At 52.3% G+C, this 22,008-nt stretch overlaps 2 protein-coding genes across 2 annotated transcripts; one reads left to right on the top strand and one right to left on the bottom strand.

Moving 5' to 3' along the window:
• Window positions 1-5,265: 5,265 nt before the first annotated feature.
• ETH_00019285 (fatty acid hydroxylase, putative) lies at window positions 5,266-7,113 on the top strand (the record flags this gene model as incomplete). The annotated part of the gene is made up of 3 exons (XM_013375717.1): window positions 5,266-5,996; window positions 6,276-6,551; window positions 6,798-7,113. The coding sequence occupies 3 exons, from the start codon at window positions 5,266-5,268 to the stop codon at window positions 7,111-7,113; spliced, it is 1,323 nt and encodes a 440-aa protein (XP_013231171.1).
• Window positions 7,114-9,590: 2,477 nt separating this feature from the next.
• ETH_00019280 (DnaJ domain-containing protein, putative) lies at window positions 9,591-11,533 on the bottom strand (the record flags this gene model as incomplete). Its single annotated transcript, XM_013375716.1, has 6 exons — window positions 9,591-9,718; window positions 10,032-10,196; window positions 10,743-10,756; window positions 10,818-10,992; window positions 11,098-11,199; window positions 11,425-11,533. The coding sequence occupies 6 exons, from the start codon at window positions 11,531-11,533 to the stop codon at window positions 9,591-9,593; spliced, it is 693 nt and encodes a 230-aa protein (XP_013231170.1).
• Window positions 11,534-22,008: the final 10,475 nt, after the last annotated feature.

The following is a 22,008-nucleotide window of genomic DNA, read 5'->3' as shown; positions in this document are numbered from 1 at the left end:
AAGCTAGCGCTTTGGTATGCTCTTCATCTTTATATTGCCCTTTCCTTTGCCTTATTTTTCGTAGTTGTCTTCAAGTTCAGCTGGGATCTCTTCTGAGGTCCCTTAATCCACACTCCACTACGCAGGGCAATTTCGGCACGAGATTGTGGACGGGTGTGGCAATTCACACAGAATGGAACTGATGCTAAGGTGCGGGATGCCGCGCCTGGAACAGATACTTAAAACACTCCATAACCTCACGCCCACTTCCTTTTCCTTCTTCCTTTTGATTTGAGCCCTGAGCGTTCTCTCTTGCCTGGTTTTCCCACCTATTGCCTACCGATGGCTTTTGCTTCTCGTCAGGGCTGTGTTTTGGTAGTACCACGATGGCCTCGGGCTCCAACGCAGCGTAAGGAGCCCGTCATGAATCAATTGCTGAGATATGGAGCTTTCAAACCCGGTCTTGTGCACTTTTATTTTTCTCCTAAGCCCTCCAAGCTGGCGCAAGATAATAAGAATTGCCAGCCAAGGCTGAGGAAGCTAAAAGGCAGCTGCCCCTCTTTCGCGGCTTCCAAATAGAGTTACCCCCCCCTATGACAGCCTGTGTCGCCACGTTTTGCCTAGCTGCTTTGGTTTTGCTGGATTCGAAATTCCCTTTACTTCAATACCTCACGTTTCTTCCGTTGTTCACTTGTGAATGCCGCTCTTTCGGCGGGTCTGCCGCCGGGATGGTGAAATACTTCAGCCACGCAGGTGTAAGCTCCACCTGAGTTAGGAAGCAGAAACTCTTTAGCGTGCCGCACCCATGTTGCCCGATCTTCACCACCGCCCTTGCTCGCATGCCTGTTCTACTGCTGGCGCCAAGGACTTTGGAGCATTAGTTGCGCGTATGCCCGTATATTGATCTGTCTGTCCTTTGGCAGACTTGCTTTCCTAGACCAGTCGAGTAGAAACGCTCAATATGCTCCTCTCTGGCTGAGAGGTAGAGTCTCACGGGTAACAAGGTAGTAACTGTCGACGATTCTAGTCAATGCGCGTCCTTCAATGCGCATCTTTTGCACCCTTTGCCATGCTGTTAGTCACAACGAACGTACTGTCTTGTCCTTGAACGACGGCAGACTTGTGCAGCCACTATGTCGCTGCAGTCCCCCACACATGGACGAAGCGCGCCGGATGCTTTGGGAGCTAGGCAAGCTCGCCGTATTTTGTGGCAAATGGGGTACACTAATGAGGAGGCAGCTATCGTGGCCAGATGTACTTACAAGCAGATTTATAAGAAGGGGACTATACAGGCTTCTTCATTACTGAAGTGAAGCAGCAGCCCGCATCATGGCGTGTCGCGTTGGATGTGTCCCGTCCCCGATAACGTTTTCTAGAACGCCTTAGAAACGGCGCTCACTGTTGGCTACAAGGTCATTACCACAAGAAAGAGGCAAAGAGGCAGCGACACGATCCTCCTTGCTTCGGAACACGAGCAGGAAGAGAGGCGCGACGAGGGTCTCCTGGGCAGCTTTTCTTCGTGACCTTAAAATGCGGAGATAGAAATAAATCTGTGCAGCTCACTAAGCAAGGCAGATGCCGCCGAGAGGAAGCCTGTTGCTGTGTGGCTACGTGACTGGAGACGAGGGCCAGAAGGCTGGAGGTTCCTAATTGACTGTGTTCTTGCTCATCTTGCAGCCAAAAAAAGTACCGTGGAGCCGGGTCCTCGAGGCGCTTGGCTAAGCGTGAGATTTTGGTAATTGCTGCTTGTATAAATGTAAGCTTTAGAAACCAGAAAATAAGAATTTCGGCTGTGCTGGATGCCACGGCGTAATAGCCAGTGTGAACTTGGGGCAGTAAAGAAGCTCCGCTCTGTCTGATACTCGTCTCATCTGGAGTTACTCCGTATTTGCCTTGTCTTTACGAATTACGTGCATGCAGGAATTCCTGGGCAGGGAAGCGATGATGTTGAATCCGGGTGGGCCGCAACCTCGCTGGACTTTAGCCTGTGGTAAATGGTGGGCTTCCTCTCTGGGACGTGTTTCGCCTTTGAAATGTGAAATGGAGGAGTAACAAAAACATTGCTTTCAGAAAGTGCCTTTTAGTTTCAGACCCAGCTGCCTGCAGCCTGTGTCCCGAGTTCAAGATTCAGTTAGCGCCCCTCCCGCCACGAGTTTCGAAGTAGTCCCTGGGGAGTTCAACTGGCTGTTCTCGATTTAGTGGAGCTAGAAAAACTATAATTTTCTGGCTTTCCGAATGTCCCTTTTTGACTAAAAACTCTATTCCCCTACTCAGTGATCCAGTACACTAGGTGCTGCCTTCCTGACTTGGCATGTTTCCGATATCGTATAGGGCAATAGATACCAAAGAAAGGGATCGCATTAGAGTGTTCCCAGATTCAGCAGGCTGAGCGGAGGAAGTCTGAGCCAGATACAGCAAAGCAATTAGAGTTGCAAGCACTGCTGAGGCTTTCCAAAATAATTCAACAGCCGAAGCCCCCGTGGGGGAGTATCCGTGAACCAACTCGGCATGGGCTTCACCCTTTCCTTGGCAAACAACTTTTGCCTGTGAAGCGGCCCGAGTGCAAAGCTATCCCAACAAACTATTTAGCTCTGGCAAGCCGGTAAAAACTTCCAATGTTCAAAATATTTTCTACCTCTCAGACAGGGACCTTGTAAGGATTATTGTGGATTGAGTGTCACTCATTGAGTGTCACTAGAATCTCTGTCTTCAATTCAGTGAAAATGCATGATTCAGGAGGCACTTTTCATGAGCGTCCGCTCTACTATATGGGCCTGTGGATGACGATTAAGAGGCTTGCCAACAGAATCTCTTGTGGAATCTGTCACCTCGTGTTCATCAAAAGGCGACCCAGCAGACTGTTCCCGGCATAAAATGTCGGGACCAATGCTCCTTCTTCACAATAATTGTACATTGGGCTGGGAACCCCTTAGTTCTTTTCACTCAAAATGTTGCCCTGAGGCCACTGCTCAGGGCAACATTTTGAGTGAAAAGAACTACGGGGTTCCGGAGCTAACACGCAACAGCCCTCATTTTTAACTTTTAATGAGCTGCATAGTTTTTCAAAGCCGAGTAAATTCCACACTACAGCCTCTAGCGGCTTGCCTTTCACGGGGCGTTGGAGGCGAAGAAAACTAAAGAAGCTTGTAGAGATCAAACTGTGGTTCACACGAGGCATGCTGTTGTATTGGCCTTTTTTGTCTATATATCGAAAATATATATATATATATACATATATGTCCCTAGTACAAGAGTCCGAATTAGAGGGCCGGTAGACTTGGTTTCCCATTGCAGCTATGAGCTCAGTTCATTCAATACACAATCTATTTGCGTCCGGCGTTTCAAGCTCTATAGAGTAGTAGGGTAAAAGGGCCTTACACTTCTTTGAGTGTGGGGCAGCTAAGGGGGGCTCATATGTCTTATTCTATGACGGATTTACGGGCTATTTACGTTGCCTTGCAGTCACGATAGAGAAAGCCACTACCAGATATGTGCTACTAAAAATATGTCATAAAAGGGTTAGCATTGGCCTTCTTTATGGGCCTTCAATGCCCAGGCAATGTCTTACATACGTTGGCACAAGGGAAAGTCAGTGCCCCAGTTGCTCAGATAGCAATCTGCTGCAGAGCATCAGAGTCATTTCCGGTAAATATGGATTACAAAATGGACTTTCCACCATTTTTATTAATGTATTATATGGAATAGAGTTCAGTTTATCTATAGCGAGGGTTCATACAGTTTCTTGAAGAATAAATGCGCCAGAGAAGGATACTCGGCAGAGAAAGGATGTCCACAAATTCCCTTGTGACATCACTTCCCTGCCAATAATACCTTATTCTGTAGCGTCATTTAAATAGTCCCCCTAAACTCTACATGAGTGGAGCTCTCTTCTAACGGAAAACTATTTTTGGTTTTCCCTAAATTGTCTAGAATCCCGCTCGCGCACAAGCCAGCGGCAATCAGGAAGTAGCGCGGCAATAGCTAGTGCGAATCCGCCAAATTTTGAATTGCACTAATGATTAATGAATTAACTAATAGCAGCAGCTGCACGCCCCTATCTGGCTATTCCCCACAAAAGACAAGACCCTCTTAGAAGTTCGCCTTGCGGCGGTTTGGCCGCGGGCTAAGATCCATTGGCCGCAGCTGCGCGCAGACACTGTAGACCGCTGGGCCTGCAGAGTTGGAGTTTAGGTGGGGCCTTTAGAAGGTGGTACTGCCGCGGAGGCGGAGTTTTAAGCTTTGAAAACAAGTGCTGTTAGTGGGCTGCTGAGGGGGGCTGCAGGCGCGGAGACGGGCCCTTGTTTGAGTTAGGAAAGGCCAGAAGACACCTGAAAAAAGAGAAGGCGGTTTCTTCGCGCTGCAGGTTATGTGTCCCACGGCGTGGTGTACATACAGCTGAACTTGCTGCGCGTGGCAAGGCTGCAGTGTGCAGGGGCGAGCAAAATAGCGTTTTCTGCGGCTCTAACTGCAGAATAAAAAGCCCCAGGGTCTATCTTAATTCTCCTGAGTTGCTTTTTGCTTTTTACGTGTTGAGAAACTAATTAAAAAGGGCCAGCGGCGAGGTGTACGGCAGCCTAAGGAACCCACATTGGTTGAGGTGACCCTGGAGCCATGCGGGTGTCTGCCGCGCTGCCGCGCCAAATCTGCGCTGGAATTCTCTTTAAAGTTGAAAAATAAGTCTTTTGAATTAAATCTAAAGTTGTAATTGTTGCAATAAAGGGGCGGAGAGCAGCGCAAGGCGGGAGGCGCGGGGCCGAGGTGCGCGCACATCTGAGTCGCTGCTGCGCAGGGGGGGTGGGGTGTCTTCCTCTCTCCGGAGGTCTTTTAAATGCGTTTCTACTGTTGAAGAAAGTTCAGATTGAGACTTTTTGGTGAATTAATCTTGTAGCTGCAAAGTAGTTTGGAATTTGGCTCGGTGGGCTCTTCGTGTGTCCGCTGGCGGCTGCGGTGTCTGTACACTTGCCGTTCGTTTGTGCTTTGCGGGTGCGCCCCGTTTGGATCTTCGAGACTTTCATTTTATTTTCTGAATTTTGAAATCCTTTCAAAGAAAAAGGGCCGCGAAGAGCTTCTCTTCGCGAGCAGCAAGGGCTCAGCGTGCTGGTGTGGGCACACTGCGCGCTGCCGCGCGTTTCGGGCGCAAATTTCGCCTCCAGTCTTTCGTTTCTTTTCTCTTTTTCTTTTCTTTTGTCTTTTCTTTCTTTTCTTCTCGAGACTTTCCCTGCTGCTGCGCGTTTTCCGTGCCTTTTGGCTCTCGTGTCTTTGTGTCTCAGCCGCATTCGCCTCCCCATGTCGGACGCTGCAGTGCTCCAGCCCGTCCCGCTGACCCCCTCTGCAGGGGAGGGTCTGTGCGCCTCCGCAGCTGCTGCGGGCGCTGCAGCAGGAGCAGCAGCAGCAGCAGCAGCAGCGCGGGGCTGCTGCGCGGCGTGCCCGCAGCACGGCGTGCTGCTCTCGCGGCAGCAGCTGGAGGCCTCCGCCGCAGCCAACGCCAGCAGCAAACTGGTGGCCTACCAGGGCCTCGTCCTCGATGTCTTGGGCTTCATGCATCCCGGAGGAAATGATTTGCTGCAGCCTTTTTTCGGCAAAGACATCACTGAGGCCTTCGACGACGTGGGCCACAGCAGCAGAGCGCTGCAGCAGCTGCGGGGCCTCGCCGTGGGCATTCTGGAGGAGCAGCGGGAGCGCTACATAGCCTGGGCGGGCGCGGGGTGCCTCTGCAGCAGCAGCAGCAGCAGCAGCAGCAAGGCCAGCAGCAAGAAGAAGCCCGCGAAGCCTGCTGCTGCTGCTGCAGCGCACGACTCCACCACCGACAACGAGTCCGAGACCTCCCTGGGCAGCGAGGGCAGCAGCAGCAAGACGGGGGGGGCCCCCCAGGGGGGGCCCCCCTCTCCAGAGTCTTTAATAGACTTTTCCAAACCTCTCGTGCCTCAAATCTATTTCATGAGACATGACCTTTACAAGCACTGTTCCCAGACTCCCCACTGCACCGACAAGGTCTACACTTTGCTGCCCTGGCCCCAGTAAGCCCCTGCTGCTGCTGCTGCTGCTGCTGCTGCTGCTTGTTTGTTTTCGGCGTTTGGGGGGTTTTGTGCGCAGTGTGCTTCTGCGCGTTTTGCCCGTGCTGCTGTTTGCTGCTGAGGGTGGTGGCACTCGCGCTGCTGCTGCTGCTGCTGCTGATTTGCGTTGTCCGTGGCTCCGGCGGCCCGTTCCGCCCCTCTGCCCGCCCCCCCCTGCTGCTGCTCCCCCGCTGCTGCTGCTGCTGCTGCAGCAGGAGGGTTTGGTGGCTTGTTTTGCTGTAGGCTGGAGCCGCTGACGAAGACGCGCTGGTGGCAGGTGCTGCTGCTGTGGGGCCCCGTGTGCGGCTACCTGGCCTACTGCTCCTTCAAGACCCACCCCTTGCCGTGGAGCGTTGGAATGCTTTTTTTTGGACTTTTCGTTTGGACTTTTGTGGAGTATTGCATGCACAGATTTTTATTTCATTTTCCCGAAGACAAGCTGCCGGACAGCGGCGCCGTGCGCGTGGTGCACTTCCTGCTGCACTCCATCCACCACATGCTCCCCATGGACCCTCTGCGGTGCGTTTTCGCTACTTTCCGCCGCGTTTCTGCATTTTCGTTTTATTTTTGGCGATTATTTTATTTATTTTATTTATTTCGCGTTTAAACGCCGTTTTTAGCGCGCAAATTGCCGTTTTCCGACGGCTTTGGGCTGCGGGAGGTGCGCGTACACCCGGGCGCGGCGCGCGCGGTGTACGTACACCGCAGAAACGCCGCCCGCTGCTGCCGACGCTGCTGCTGCTGCTGCTGCTGTTTGTGCTGCAGGCTGGTGATGCCTCCGGTGCTGCTGCTGCTGCTGTCGCTGCCAGTGTTCTTCTTGTTTTGCGCAATATTCCCCCAGTGGTTCGTGTGGGGCGCGTGGCCAGGGGGCCTCTGTGGGTACTTGTGTTATGATTTAATTCACTACCAAACTCACCACTGCAGCATAGCGGACAAAGTGCCTTACATAAACACTTTGAGGGTTTACCACATGAAGCACCACTTCAAATACCCTGATTTAGGGTTTGGCGTCACCAGCAAGTTCTGGGACATCGTCTTCGGCACCCCCATCGACGACAAAAAGAAAACGCCCTCCGAGTGACTGCAGCAGCAGCAGCAGCAGCTGGCTGCAGCAGCAGCGGCAAATGCCTGCAGCAGCAGCTGGCTGCAGCGGCGGCCGCGCTGCGGAGCTGCATGCATTCAAATGCTTGATTTCAGAAATATAGTTCGATTTATAAAATAAAGTACTTCTTTATTTCATGTGAGGGTTTGCTGCTGCGCCCTCTGGCGTTATTTGGGGCCCAAAGAGCAGCAGCTGCAGCAGCTGCAGCAGCTGCTGGCAGCCGGGGGCTCCGTCTGCATGCAGCAGCTTCTGGGGAAGAATGATTATTTATGTAGGTCAATGACGGCAGCACTGGGGAGGCTCAGGTGCAGCAGCAGCAGCAGCAGCAAACAGTGACAGGTGGACGCAGAGGCCAGGCAGCAACAAAGGGCGAGAGGTCCCAAAAGGACTTTGAAAGGCTTCAGGTTGTTCTGTGCTGCAGCGCTGCTGCTGCTGCTGCTACAGCGGGCAGTAGCAGCAGCGGGGCCTGCAGCAGCAGCAAGGGATCCGGGGAGCCGCGGCCGCAGCGGGTCTGCGGCAGCAGCAGCAGCAGCAGTTTGCTGCTGCTCTCCCTCGTGGGGGGATTTGATTTTGTCCTTTGCTGCTGCTTTCTGAAGCAAATGGGACCCCCTTTTCTGCTGGATTGTCTCTGTCTTGTTCGTTTCTCTTTTTCATCTTTTGTCAGTTTTGTTCTTTTCTCTTTTCTTGGACTTTGCTCCGCCAGCCGCCCGTGCCGGCCTGTGCTTGGCTAGCTGGGTAGCTAGCTGCAGCTAACCAGCTAGCCGAGCGGCTAGCTAGCTGCTAGCTAGCCAGCTAGCCAAACAGCTAGCTAGCTGGCTAGCTAGCTAGCGGAGTAGCTAGCTGTGCGGCTCTCCAGATGTAGGAGTCGCGAGTTAGCTGGCGAGCTAGCTGGCAAGCTAGCTAGCTGGCTAGCTAGCTAGAGGGCTGACAGGCCAGCTGGCTGGCTAGCTGGCTAGCTAGCTAGCTAGCTGGCCCGCCTAAGAAAGCCGGCAGCTCGCTGTTGACAGGTCTCAATGAACTTTTCGTTTTTTGCTGCTAAGTTTTTTGTCGCGCCTCTTCCCTGCTGAGGTGTACGTACACCTCAACGTCGCCAGGTGTACGTACACCTCACACCCCACAGTAGACGGACGCCGCCTGGGGGTCCTGCTGTTGCTGCTGCTGCTACTTCTGTTGCTGCTGCTGCATATCTGTATATACTTACAGCTGCATGTAAATGTGGTTCAGTGCAGCAGCAAAAAAGGAGTTAAAGTAAATAAAAAATTCGTTTGTGGCGCCTGGCTAGTCCTCCTGTTAGGAGCAAATTGGCGCGAGGACATGAAAGAGGCAGCAGGAGTTGCTGCAGCAGCTGGTGCAGAAGCTGCTGCAGCTGCAGCGAGCTGCTGCTGCAACTACGGCATACTGCAGCAGCAGCAACAGGTGCAACAAACCGCGGAAGCAGCAAAAGCAGCAAGCCGCAACAGAACGGCAGGCTGCAAGCGCGAAAAAACAGCAGCAAGCTGCAGCAGCAGGCAGCAATCGCAACAGCAGCACGCGCTGGCAGCAGCAAGCAGCAGCTAGCTGCGAAATTTGAGCAGCAAAATCGGGGAAACAAATAAATAAATAAAAATGCTAGTCCATTCTAACTGCTAGATAAACGAAAGCATAAGGGGAGTATCAACCAAGTTAAAAGCAGCAGCAGCAGCAGCAGCAGCAGCTGCTGCTGCTGCTGAGATGGTTCCTGCTGCTGCTGTCCTTAGTCCTGTTCGGTGCTGCTGGTGCAGCAATTTCTGTGTTGCTGCAGCTGCTACCGCTCCTCTGCAGCAGCACGCGATGCAGCAGCGGCAGCAAGCCTGCCGCTGCTGCGCGTGCTGCTGCAGCAGCAGCACCTGTCGCTGCAGCGCTGTTGCTCCAGCTGCAGCACGTGCTGCAGCAGCGCTGCTGCTGCAGCTCAGCCGTCAGCTGCTGCTACGGGTTAGCAGTTTGCTGCTGTTGATGATGAATTAACGAAAAGAAGTAAAAGAGACAGAAGGCGACAGGCAGCCAAAATTGTAACTACCGAAAAAACGCAAGAGCACTTCGATTTGCTGCTGCAGCAGCTGCCGCTGCTGCTGCTGCCGCTACTGCTGCTGCTGTCGCCACCGCACTGCCGCCACATCTCTACAGCAATGCCTCCTCCCCCACGGCAGCAGCAGCAGCAGCAGCGGCAGCAGCAGCAGCAGCAGCCCTCAGCTTTTCTTAGCAAGAGGCTCTGCTGCTGCAGCGCCGGCGGTCTGTTCAAGAGGGCACAACACAACTCTACATCATCGCAAAGTATAGGGCACTGGGGTTCTGCTGCACTGCAGCAGCAGCAGCAACCGCCGCCGCCGCAGCAGCAGCAGCAGCAACCGCTGCTGCTGCTGCAGGGGACTCGCAGCCTCCTTGCACGCTGCTGCAAAGCGGAGGCGCACTTGTCTTCAGCCCCCAAAAAAGCGGAAGTCTTAGTAGCGCAGCCGCCTCGTGCTGCTGCTGCTGCTGCTGCTGCTGCTGCTGCCGGGGTCTGTTTGGTAAACCCTCACGTTGCCCCTCCCGTCGTCTTCAGTCTGCGTCACTGTCCGGTGAGTAACTCCTGCAAGACGCAGCAAACCAACACGCATGCAGCAGCACTCAGCAGCAGCAGCAGCACTCAGCAGCAGCAGCAGCAAAACAGCAGCAGCAGCAGCGAAACAGCAGCAGCAGCGAAACAGCGGCAGCAGCAACAACAGCGGCAGCAAAAAAGCAGCATCGGCAGCAAAACAGCACCAGCAGCAAAACCGCGGCATCAGCAGCAAAACCGCAGCACCAACAGCAAAACCGCTGCATCAACAGCAAAGCCGCAGCAGCAGCAGCAGCAAAACCGCAGCAGCAGCAGCAAAACCGCAGCAGCAGCAGCAGCAGCAGACCGTCGGGGGTGGTGGTGACCTCCTCGGTGACGGTGACGGTGCGGCCGTTGACGAGTTTTGTGTGGGAAGAAACAGATCGGGAAAATCCGCCATTTCCAAAAGAAGAAGAAGAAGACATCATGAAGCCCCCGCTGCCCATCGACTGCATTTGCTGCTGCATGCCCCCTGCAGCAGCAGCAGCAGCAGCAGCAGCGGCAGCAGCGGCAGCAGCGGCGGGGGGGCACGTGGGCGCGCGGCGGCGGCGACGCGGGGCAGCGGTGATGCCGAGGCAGCGACAGAGCAGCAGCAGCGAAGCAGCAGCAGCAGCAGCAAGGGAGCAGCAGCAGCAAGTTGGAGCGGCGGCAAAGAAGCAGCAGCAGCAGCAAAGACGCAGCAGCAGGCACAAAGCAGCACGCAGCAGCAAGCCCGCAGGCACTACGGCTCAGCGAAGCAGCTATGGCCCCCCAAACCCACTGCACCCAATTGGGGTTTAGGGTTTAGGGTTTAGGGTTTAGGGTTTAGGGTTTAGGGTTTGGGAGCGCCTCGCAGCCCCAAACCCTAAACCCTAAATTCTACTCCCCACCAAACAAAGAAACCCCTTCCGCCCACTCCTCCCAACAGCCCAACCCCAAACCCTAAACCCTAAACCCTAAACCCTAAACCCTCGACGCCAAACCCTCGCCGTCCAAAAAGCGGCGTAGACGCTAAACCCCCGCCGCCCAAACCCTAAACCCTGAACTCTCTGCCTGAAACGATAAACCCTACACCCTAACCCTAAACCCTAAACCCTAAACCCTAAACCCTCACCGTCCAAAGGGAGAACCCCCAAAGGCCATTTCGAAGATGCGCTGCGCGTCGCTGAACTGGAAGGCCTCATGGAACCTTGCGAATTCTGCTGCTGCTGCTGCTGCTGCTGCTGCTGCAGCAGCAGACGAGGCAGTGCGCCGCAGGCCGGGCCCTTCTGTCGGCTGGGAGAAGCTGACTGCAGCAGCAGCAGCAGCAGCAGCAGCACGCACACGCGGCTCCAGATGCGTCTACATCCTAGGGTTTAGGGTTTAGGGTTTAGGGTTTAGGGTTTGGAACTCACTGTCGTAGAGCCGGCGCTTCTCGTCATTGGAAAGAACTTCATAAGCTTCCGAAATTGCTTTAAACCGCTCTGTTGCTTCTTGCTGCCTTTCCCTGTTCTTGTCTGCAGCACACACAACACTCTGCTGCTGCTGCTGCTGCTGCTGCAGCTGCTGCTGCTGCTGCTGCCGCTGCTGCAGCTGCTGCTGCTGCTGCTGCTGGCCTGCTGCGGGAAGCTTCTCCAGGAATTCCTCTTGAGGACATATCTGGCTCCGGGTCCTTCGGGCCGGGTCTATCGCCCGGAAGTGAGGGTTTAGGGTTTAGGGTTTAGGGTTTAGGGTTTGGGGACCTGGGTGCCACTTGATGGCCAGCTTTCTGTAGGCCTTGCGGATTTCCTCAGAGCTGGCCCCCCTAGAAACCCCCAAAATGGCGTAATAGTCTGAAGTGTGGACTTCCATGGTGAAGGGCCTGCTGCTGCTGCTGCTGCTGCTGCTCGGGTGTATGCGGACCTTTGCTGCAGTTGCGGTGTACGTACACCTCGGGAAGACAGCGCCGCGGCCCGAGACGGCCTCCTCTTCCACGCGGAAACCAAGAAGCAGCCCGCTGCTGCAGCTGCTGCTGCTGCTGCTGCTGCTGCTGAGACTGCTGGCTCTCGCCGTCCCCGGCTGCTGCGGCAAAAGCGGAGTACCTATGCAGTGTAAGTGCTAATAAAAGACAAGATAAGAGAAGAAAAGAGAAACTGATGAGCGGCAGTCGCGAGGGCCCCCGGCTTTCTACAAACGCCACCTTTGGGGTGTATGTACAGCCTCCACTTCACGCCAGCAGCCCCCCGATGGCGTCGCGTATTCAGTTCCCTTTTTATATTTAAAAACTCCCAAAAAGGACTTCTTTTTCAATCCATTTCCCAATGTAAACAAGATTCGCCGGTTTTAAAACCAAGTCTGCCTTCGGTGTGCCGCGTTTAGCCGCGAGAGGCAGCACCAGCTCAACCGCAGTGTATCTGCGCCCGCTGCCTGTTCAGCCCCCAATTTTAATTCTTTTCCCGCCAGATTTATTATTTTTATTAATTAATTGCACTATGGAATTCCGTTTGAAAGTTCAGAAGGCTCGCGGCAGCGCAGGCGAGGGCTGCGCGCTCCAGGCCGCGTGCTTGCTGCAGCCCAGCAGCTTTTTCCCTCTTTGTCTCACCACTACTAAACTTCCCACTAAACTGGGCCCTCTAGCCTACCAAGGGGGACTCTGCTTTGCTCCAGTTGGGGGCTGGAGGCCCCCGGAAAGCCAGCCTCTCAGTGCGCTGCTTTGCTGCTGCTGAAGCGCAGCACAGTGGCCACACAGCCACAGGGCTGCAGCCAGGGGCAAAGTAGGAATAGGCGCGCATGCAACTGGGGGGCCATCGGGGCTTTGCTGCGCCTCTTGGGGCTTTGCTGCGGCCCCCTGGGGCCTCCAGGGGCCCCCAGCAGGGCTTGGGGCCCGGAGAGTGGCCGGGGGGAGTTGCAGTTTAGTGGGGAGTTTGAGTTTTGGGGCTGAGCCGTCCTGCGTATTTCTGACAATAAGTGCAGCAAACCAACCACGTGGGAGGGCACAAGTCCTCCAGTTCTCCAGAACAGAAAAAATGCGCCAAGACGCCTTTAGGGCAGTAGCTCGGAGCCTAGTGCTGCGGAGCAGTATCATTAAAGGCAGAGTTTGAGTCGTTTGGTGTGTCACTAACACTCCGACAGCAGCAGCACCCCCAAAACCAGCGATGATGCTGCTGCTGCTGCTACTGTCAAGGTGTTGCTGACCCCAGTAACACTCCGTCAGCAGCAGCGGCCCTAGTAACAGTGAGTGGTTGTGGTGCGTATTTTGTTACATAGAGGGATAATGGCATCAGTATCATTTCCCGTGCTGCTCCCCTACAGATTAGTCGCACCTCTAGAGAAGGCGGTGCAGCCCAGCCGAAGCGTTTTGACTTCGGTAAATGCCCCTTCGCTGAAGGCCAGCATGGGACTTTCTGCCTTCATTGAAATCCACTGCACACAGCGTGTCTTCCAGAGTCTCCAGGCTCTCATACTTGCTTTATAATCTTATATTCAATTTTATTCGATTAGAGACATGGTTCCAACACCAGAAAAGTCACTGAGGCTTTGAAGAGATTCAGATGATGGAAGTTAGCTCTAACTGCGCAACTGTGCAACTCCGTGTTTTCCGCTTTTTGGCGTATTATGAACCAAGAAACGGCGCGCTTAAGCCTTAGTGTACCTGCAGAAGAGTGCAGCACAAATGGAGAGACAGCAGCCCAAGGGCTGTGAAATTTAATAAAGATCGTTTCTTGACTGGTCAAGGGCTATTGCTGGTCGATTGATTTCGTTAGGACATACAAGGAGAGGAAAAGAGCTGGAACAAATGAACCAAAAAGGGCCCTAGCGACAGTGAGCACGGGGCATCTAAATACTAGTTGCAGCAAACGACTTTCAAGCTTTGCTTTGACTCCGCGCAGCCTACGCCATGGCAGCCTCTGTGCCTATAGAAGCATGCTATCATGGACCCCCCTGCCACTTCCCTTTAAAACTCCCCTAGTTTCTTACTCATCAGCTGTGTGGGCTTGCCATCGCAGAAGACGCCTTGCCTCAAGAGAGTCAAGCAAATGCATTGGCCCCGAAGGCCCCGAAGTCCAAACTAAACTTGAGTTCAGCTTGATGCATAGATAGCTGCCTGTAGTATGCTGCATTGCCTGCTTGGCTGCTATCGCACGGAAAGGCAGCTTTTGGTTTCATTTGTACAAATCGCTCCTGCAATTGTCGGAGAAGATTAAGCTATTGCAGAACTTTACATACGGAACAGAGTAAAACACTCATCGGATTTCACTGTTCCACAACACAGGATTTGACCTGGAAAAATTTCCTTTCACCACCAAGTGAAGTCAAAGAAACTTACGGGCCAAGTCTGCGCTGCCATCTCTTTGTGTCTTCTCAGGAAATGCTCCCAATAGAGCTGTCGGCTCGTGGTTAATCTAATTTCTTTGTGAAGTGTAACACACAGTGGACTGATTCAGAGTGTACATAAATGGAGAGCCCGTGAAGAACTGTGGCTTTATCATATTTTATCCTGGACATCAATTTGATTTAATGCCTGGGCGATGAATATTGACCAGCCAAATCGGCGGCAGCTTCTCCGCACGGCAAAACAATTTTCAGACGACGAATGCTAATATCCAGCGGAAAACAGCTCTGCAGTTGTCTAGGCGGCAGCAGGCGCTGTGGCCGGTGTGCAGGGAAGACTGAGTACCAAACAGGCTACAAAGAAGATATTACTGTTTGAACCAATGAAACATATTTTCGGAGCACATTGTTTTACGATAAGTTAAAGAGTCAAGATAATGAGATATCCTTTGCCATAGCACTACTGGAAATTTGGGCTGAGAAGATTTGAAGGCTTTTTGAAGTATAAATTGGGAAAGGGAATTTTGCTGCACAGCGTCAAGACTGCGATATTCCTGGTACCCGTCAGATGCACAGCTGCTTTAGCGCCTAGAATTCCCGTCAGATCTGAACTACTTGAATCACTAGAGTACCTTCCTGAATTAAATTAACTTTTTCGAGTTTTTTGAGCACAAAATCTCGCCCAATTCAGGGCAGTAAATGGAGGAATGGCATTAGCCCGACAGGGGCAACAATAGTAGAGCCGGATGTCCTAATCAAGAGCTTTGAATTCAAGAATTTCGATATCAACGCGAGGCATCCCCTTGGATGATGCAGAAAAGCTCATAGGTGCAGACAGCAGGGCTATTTCAAGTGGTGTCCTTTGCCCAAATGATACAGCGTTTACCAACTCAGATACACGCGTAGGTTTGTTGCTTTCTTTGTAAGGAAAACCAGGAAGCGACAGTTTTTCTGGCGAAGTCAATGTTTTCTTCAGAGATGGCCATTTTCACGGCGAAAGATGCTTCGCGGGCCCTACTCCCTCGGCGCTGGTCTCTTCTTGGCTCGAGGACCAGTAGTCCAGAGAAGTTTCAGTTTTCTTCCTTGGTGGAGTTGCACAACCATTCCAGAACCTCAAGCTCCTAAATACTTAACAACTCATTAATGGTATTCGAGTTGACACACGTTTGAAGAGCTAGCAGCTGTGCGAATTTGTTGGTCCAAGCGACCTTCTTGTAAATGTCACACCCCGCACCTGTAACGCGAGTAGTTCTGCAGCGCCGTATTTTTCGCCAGAAGCTGAATGCATGCAAGTGGGCCTAATGGGATATTCCCATACCCCGCAGATTCAGCCTTAGGCGTCCACCGGCGGCATCTCGCTTTGTGCGTTTCAGCAGCAGCCCCACTCGCGAGAACTGCCAGCCTGAGCCAGCCGTCTGGGTCCGTCGCAGCCCCACGGCTTGAGGGCCACCGCCTTGCTGCGCAGGCCCCAGTGGAGCGTCCGAGCTTTTGAGGGAGAGAAGGAACAAAAGGAATTGCTCACCTTGTAGGCAAATGCCGCAACTTACGGACTAGAGCGTGCCCTCTGCACCTTGACGAGAAGTGTCAAGCCTCGGCCACCACACTATTTCTGTAGTGATGTATAAGCGGTTGAGAGGTTGAGACGCGGATTGAGCGCTGTAACCTCTTACTACTGAAGTAGAAATACAATTTATTAGCAAATTAACATGCATAAATTAGAGGTCCCTGCGAATGCTCGAAGATTGGGGCTGCCGACAACGCCGGCACCGGTGCGCGTCATATCCTCACCGGACCAGCAGAGCAAGAACGATAAGAAACGACATGTATGAGAAATGTGGTTTTGAGAACTTGAAACAAACGAACTTTCTAATAAATTGGTAGATATTACGCGACAGACGCGCCAGTAACAGAGAAGATTTCATTGGATGCCAGAGTTGAGGGTTGTGCAGCATCGTAGAGTAGTGCACAGGCACTACAATGGTGCTGGCTTGTGTCCTAGAGATGATAGCTAGCTAGCGACCTACAAGGGGTCGCGACACTGGGGGAAGACAGAGCCCTCCCAAGGGGATAAAAATAAGAAAAACCGTCTATTAGTTCTCATGAATACGTGAAATGTGCGGAAATTTTGTGGAGACTGGGGCTGGCGAAAGCGCTGGCACCAATGCGGACCTCCTCCCCATATGGCCCAGGAGGTGAGCTCCGAGAAGGGGGCGAATCGGCGAGACAGATTTAAAAACACTTTTAGAATTGTCGTATTTCGATGGAATAAGGCAATAGAGACCGAGAAATGGGGCTGTACTAGGCGTAGTATGTAGACCTGTTAGAGGGGCAGGAAGCAGCGTAGTCGCATCAGTAGGCGCCGCGCACTACAGTAGACGTTGTAGAGAACACAGTGTACTAGGATTTCCCGAGCGGCCTCCTCAATAGCGCCACTTTGCCCAGAAACTGCGGGGCCGTTTGAATGGGAAAAGCCTGGAAAGGGCCAGAGGGGCAGAAAGCTCCGCTGATGGAAATGGGCTTTGACCTTACCAGCTGTCCCACAGCGCCTTAGTGCAGAGGCACTACAATAGGGCTTGTCAGTGACGGTAAGAGGATAGTTAGCTGGCGACCTACAAGAGGTCGTAACGCTGAAGGAGGACGAGACCTTTTTGCTAGTATCGAAGTAAGGCAGTTTATCGGCAAATCAGCATGAATGTACACCAGAGGTGTCCGTAAATACCTGGAGAAGGGGGCTGGAGAGAGCGCGGGCAGGCCTCCTCCCCACAGGTCCAAGGGGGCAAGAACTTGAGTGAGGGGGATTATGAAGAGAACAGACTGTGATATTTGGGCTACTGTTTCAAGGAAATGCGTCGAAGTTAGGTTATCATAGGCCCCTTGTTAGTGGCCAAGTCCTGGGCCAGGTAGCATCGTGGTGGCTACAGAGAACGCGACAGGTGAAGTATCTTGGGAACAAGCGGCCACAGCTGCGGCACGACTCCCCAAGCAGTCCGTGTTAGAGCTACGAGAGACGCCCAGCCGAGCCACCAGAGCCAAAGCTTCTACCCAGGCAAATGGACCCTCTGAACCAGGAAGGCAGAAATCGAGCACCCCGCACGCGCCTGTCCCAGCAAGGGAGAACGTACCACGCTCTGGGTGGGACGGTGGTGGGTATGACTGAGGCCGGACTGAGGCAGCCCACCCTTCCCACACTTTAAAGACTGGGCGTTTAAACAGGGAGGCCTAAGCGGGGTCGGGGGCGAGCACTGGTTCTTGAGGTATGAGTCGAATGTAGAGGATTTGTCCCAAGGGCGCGCCATCCGTGGGTAGCTTTTATGTTCTTTGGAAAAGCCCAGAGCTGACGCTCCTCGTGTGGGGCCCCGCCGCAGCGCTCTTCGGTGTAGCCCAGAAATTCCCTTCAGGGCCATATAATTCAGAATGTGTAGATTGAAGTGATAGGTGGTCAGAACAAACGAGAGTGACTTCGTCCTTGGGCGATAAGGCCTGCTCCCCTCCGCAGTCCAGCCCCCTGTAGTGCGTAGCACTACAATGGTGCACCAGGACCACCAAGGCCTTGGGGAGACAGAGCAGAAACCAAATAGGTTTGAACCGCCTTGCTTTCAAGGGTCTATTGGGCTTCTGCTTGTTAGGTTGTTTGGCTATTTTGCCCCCATTGGTCTACTTGGGCGTCTTTGACCTTAGTTTTGAAAATCCCTAGAAAACGAGAACCCACAAGGCCAAGGCCTTTTCCCCCCAAGGTCCCGCCCGCAGTTCCAAGCCAAAATCGACGCCTATTTGCAGTCTTCGCTAGCCCAGCGCGTCCTTCTATTCCTCGGCGAAGTCCTTATACACAGTCCTGGCCCTAGCCAGTTGCTGCTCCTGAGTCCAAACCCACGCGCCCTCCTTCCCCTTGCCAAAGCCAGCAGTAAGCTCCGCCTGACCTAGGGGGGGACTGCCCCCCTGTCCTTCGTTCCCAGAATTCCTCCGCCGCGCGCAGCGGCCCCACACCCACGGCCCCGCAGGGCCAAATGCGTCGTGGGGACTTCTTTTCTTGGCGAAAATGAAGTGAAGAATTTTGCTGTTGTAAAGAAACTACTGGCTGACTCGGCCGTGCACCAGGCGCAAGGGGGAGGCACTGGGAGCGGCGCGCCGTCTCGCAGCTAGGCTGTCTATCTCGTGGCGCCTTGCCTATCTCTTCCATTGAAAATAACCGGGAGGGGGAATCGAACCCACCACCTGAGACTTCGCCACTAGAGTTAGTAGAGGGGCTCGAATCCCCCAGCTGGCACCCACGGGATCGGCATAAAGACAATCCCGCCAAATGGCATTTCGTCGCGCTGCGACAGGAGATGCAGATCATACAATGGGAGTTGTCAGTGATTGAGTGAACTGCGCTGAAAGTCAGGAAATCTGACGCCGCCAACACTTTCCTAAGTTAAGCTTGAGCTTTCGTCCTGGAGACTCTGACAGGATTGGCGAAAGTGTTGGTAGAGTGCTCACTGGAGGCAAAAAAGATAAATGTGGCGTTCATCTGGATAGCGCTAGCTGATTTCTTCAAGGGCTTTAGTCGCCACGTGTTTAAAAGGCGCTTGGGCATTAGTGAGACGCAGAGGCACTACAACTCATTCTTTAAGACCTAATGGCTCAGTGAGAAGGGAATTGAAATTTACCTTTTGCTCACTTTCAATACTGTAGAGGCAGCTCCGAAGGTTGAACTAGTAGGAGACTGAACTGCTGATAGCTAGTCAATGAATATATTGGCTAATGGCTAAGTACTTTTGTCGGACTGCGTTAACTAGCTAATGCCATGCGACCCACAAACAAAAGTTCCCCACTTTTGCTAAAGACAACAACTGGGCCTACTCCGCTGCTTGCTAACGGCCTGGTCCACTCATTTGCTAGACTCATTGTAGAAGTTCACCGAGTCTCGACCGGTAGGGGCTTCTGCTGACTGGCCCATTAATGGCGCCAAGTGGAATTCTAGTGCTATGTTTCTTGTGGCAAGTATAGTTTCTTTTCCTGCAGCGGAAAGACCTTGAATTTCTTGAGCTAGTGGGGACGGCGCAGCTCTACACATCTTCTCTGGTGGCCTCTTGGCAGCTGTGATCTCTTTAGTACAGAAACCACTTTCAGTTACTTCTCGATCGACATGTCTTACAGTGCGCACTTAAACTCATCACCTCGCAAATTAGCGACCCTTGGGATACTGGCTAGCAGCTTGTTTCCCCCAACAGCCATGTTGGACTTGCAAGTATTAAATATCAAATGTTAAGTGTTGAAGCGGCCTGTGTGCTACTGGAGACGAAGAAAGCTTGTGAAAGAATGGAAAAATGAAAACTATTCTGGGGCTGCTTGCTGCGCTTGATGCTATGGGCCGTTCATGAAACGAATTAAGTAACAGTGTCATTGGGACTGTAGGCTCCATCGCTGCAATTCATTTCACTAGTTCCTAGTAAAGTGATAAGCTACCTACACACTTAACCTCCAGAGAAATAGTCTGTCACCACCGACCAAAATGCCTGCTTTTAATGGGCCTGCCAAGCGCGCTGGCATTTTGGCTCATGCTTCTGGACGAAAATCACTCTTCTTTATATCTGAAAGACGAAGAAGACTTTTGCTCTCCTGAAAGAATATAGATGATTGCCGCGAGGATAAACGTCTTAGATGCTTGTGCAGCAATGAAGCCGAGGCTTGGCCCATGCAGTGAGGAGACATGTAAGGGAGGGACAGGAAACAAATAACGCCATTGCAGGGCAAAAAGTGAGCAGCATTTTCTTTGTTTCGGGCAAAAAAGAACATCCCTTATTCCTCGCCATGCCGAAGCAGTTACTTCAAGAGCGACCAAGGAAAAATCGCGTGGCGAATGTTTTGGATTTGTTAAATTTGCACAGAGCCATCCTTGCTTCAAACAAGAGGCTCTACGGTTCTCTAGCAATTCAGCAAGTTGACTTCAATTTCTAGGAAACGGCAGGCAGCAGCAAGCTGCCGACGTGCTGCTGCAGCAGTTTGCATTGGGGAGTTGTGTCACGGAGAGCTCCGTCTTGCTGCGTCGTGAAAAGCCCAAGTTGCTAGACACAAGGCCCTCAGATGCAGGAGATAGACTGAAAGGACTTCACAAGAGTGAGCACTGGCCCCAGTGCTCTGCAGACTGAGGGCCCCGCACCCAACCGATTGCATGTGCATGCAAACTAGGGGAAGCGCTCAGAGAAGGGGCCCTCACAGCTCGTCTTACCTTTTTCCAGGAAAGATGGACCAAAGAGGACCTTTCATACTGGCCAGTTGAGCAAGGGGGCCCCTGGCTGCAGCCAAACAAACGCAGGCACCCTTCATGGGATGATCGCGGATAGAGACATGCAGCAAGAGCAGCAGCAGCAGCAGCAGCAGCAGCAACCGCAGCATCAGCAGCGACAGCGTACGGCCAGGGATTTCTGCGATTTCCTGCATAGCCGACGAGAAACCGGAAAGTGTACAAATTGGAAATTTGCAAGAGATAAATGAGACGGAAGTGCTGCAGCTGCCGAAAGGCAGCTGAGGTCGTTCGGCCGTTTTACTGGGTCAATACTAAGCGAGGAATTTTCTCTATTTTGTTTGGATTTAAAAACTTATTTGCTTCCCTGTGCTGGCTAGCTAGAAGCAACTGGACTCAGGCAGAAAAGGGGGAAGTTTGTGGCCACAGCGCTGCAGCAATATGAACACTGTCCCGCAGCCTGCAGCAGGCCTCTGTGAAGTGCCTGGAGAAGCAGAGAAAACGAAAGACTCAATTCTTTTGTATATTCGATTTAGAAAAAGATCTAAAGCTCAGGGCTTTTTGGATATTAGAATTGGGAAAAGATCTAAAGCTCAGGGGCCTCTCTTTGGGGTGCCAGCTGCCCCAAATGCAGCAAATTTGCCTTTAAAGAAAACCCCAAAAAGCCAGATTGCTGTTCTTTTTGTCGCCTTTTTTTGTTGCAGCCAACTCCAGTCGGCTGTGCCTGAGGTCCCCGCTCAAGCTTCTCTTTCTTTGTTTTTGCAGCTCTCTCCAGGGCTCCAAAGATCTCGAAATTAATTAAAAGAAATCCCAACAGGTTTTGGAGTTTGGGGCAGGCCCTGGGGGCCTTCTGCTGCTGCGGCTGCAGAAGGTGCTGTTCTATGAGGGGCAGCAGCAGCCTGGAGAAAAGCAAAAAAATTATTTTCTTTTAATTTTGAAATGAAGTCCTCATAAGCCTTTTCAGAAGACAAATAACACTAGACAGCTCTACAGAGCCTTGCTCAAAACCCCTTTATATAAATTATATATGTATGTGTATATATATAAATATGATATAGTTTATCCAGTTGAATATATATATATAATATATATAGATATAGATGTGTATATAAGTATATATATAATATACATATATATTTAATTTAGTTATAGAAGCTGCGTGGGATTATATGCTTCAATGTCTTTATTTACACTCTAAGTCCAAATTCAAAGACCTTTTCTAAACTTTAGTCCAACAGCCATTTCTTAAACTCTTGACTAAAATGAAACCTTTTTGTGTTGCTGCCTAAACGACTTAAGGGGCACCCCAGGGTCCACCAGCCCCCACTTCTGTGGGGGCCCCTGGGGGCCCATAGAGAGCTGGGCTGGAACCCCCCTGGGGGCCCCCCGGGGGCCTTGAAGGAGGGGCCCCCTCAGGAGGGCCCCCCTGGGGGGCCCGCCTGGGGGGCCCCCAGGGGGCCCCCAGGGGGCCCCCAGAGAAGCCCCCAGAGAAACCCCTGGGTACTTGGAACCCTAAAATAATACTCAGACGCTTAATTAAAGCATACACAAATAAGTTTTGGTTTAGTCTTGTTATTGCGTGTAGGGTTTAGGGTTTAGGGTTTAGGGTTTAGGGTTTGGGGTTTAGCTCGCTACACTGCCGTGACTCGAGGCTCAATAGCCTTAATATTCTCTAAAATGGCCTTTAAATTAAATAATTATTTTAAAATTTAATAAATTTGATTCATTATTGAAAAATAAATAAAACAAGAAGGGCAGTTTCAGCTCGAGCTGTCTGTACACCTGAACTGGG

The sequence above is a fragment of the Eimeria tenella genome, genomic scaffold (assembly GCF_000499545.2).
Source record: "Eimeria tenella Houghton genomic scaffold, Eth_scaff3, whole genome shotgun sequence".
Classification (NCBI taxonomy): domain Eukaryota; phylum Apicomplexa; class Conoidasida; order Eucoccidiorida; family Eimeriidae; genus Eimeria; species Eimeria tenella.
Note: the sequence above shows the minus strand (reverse complement) of the source record. Positions and strands in the feature narration are given on the sequence as shown.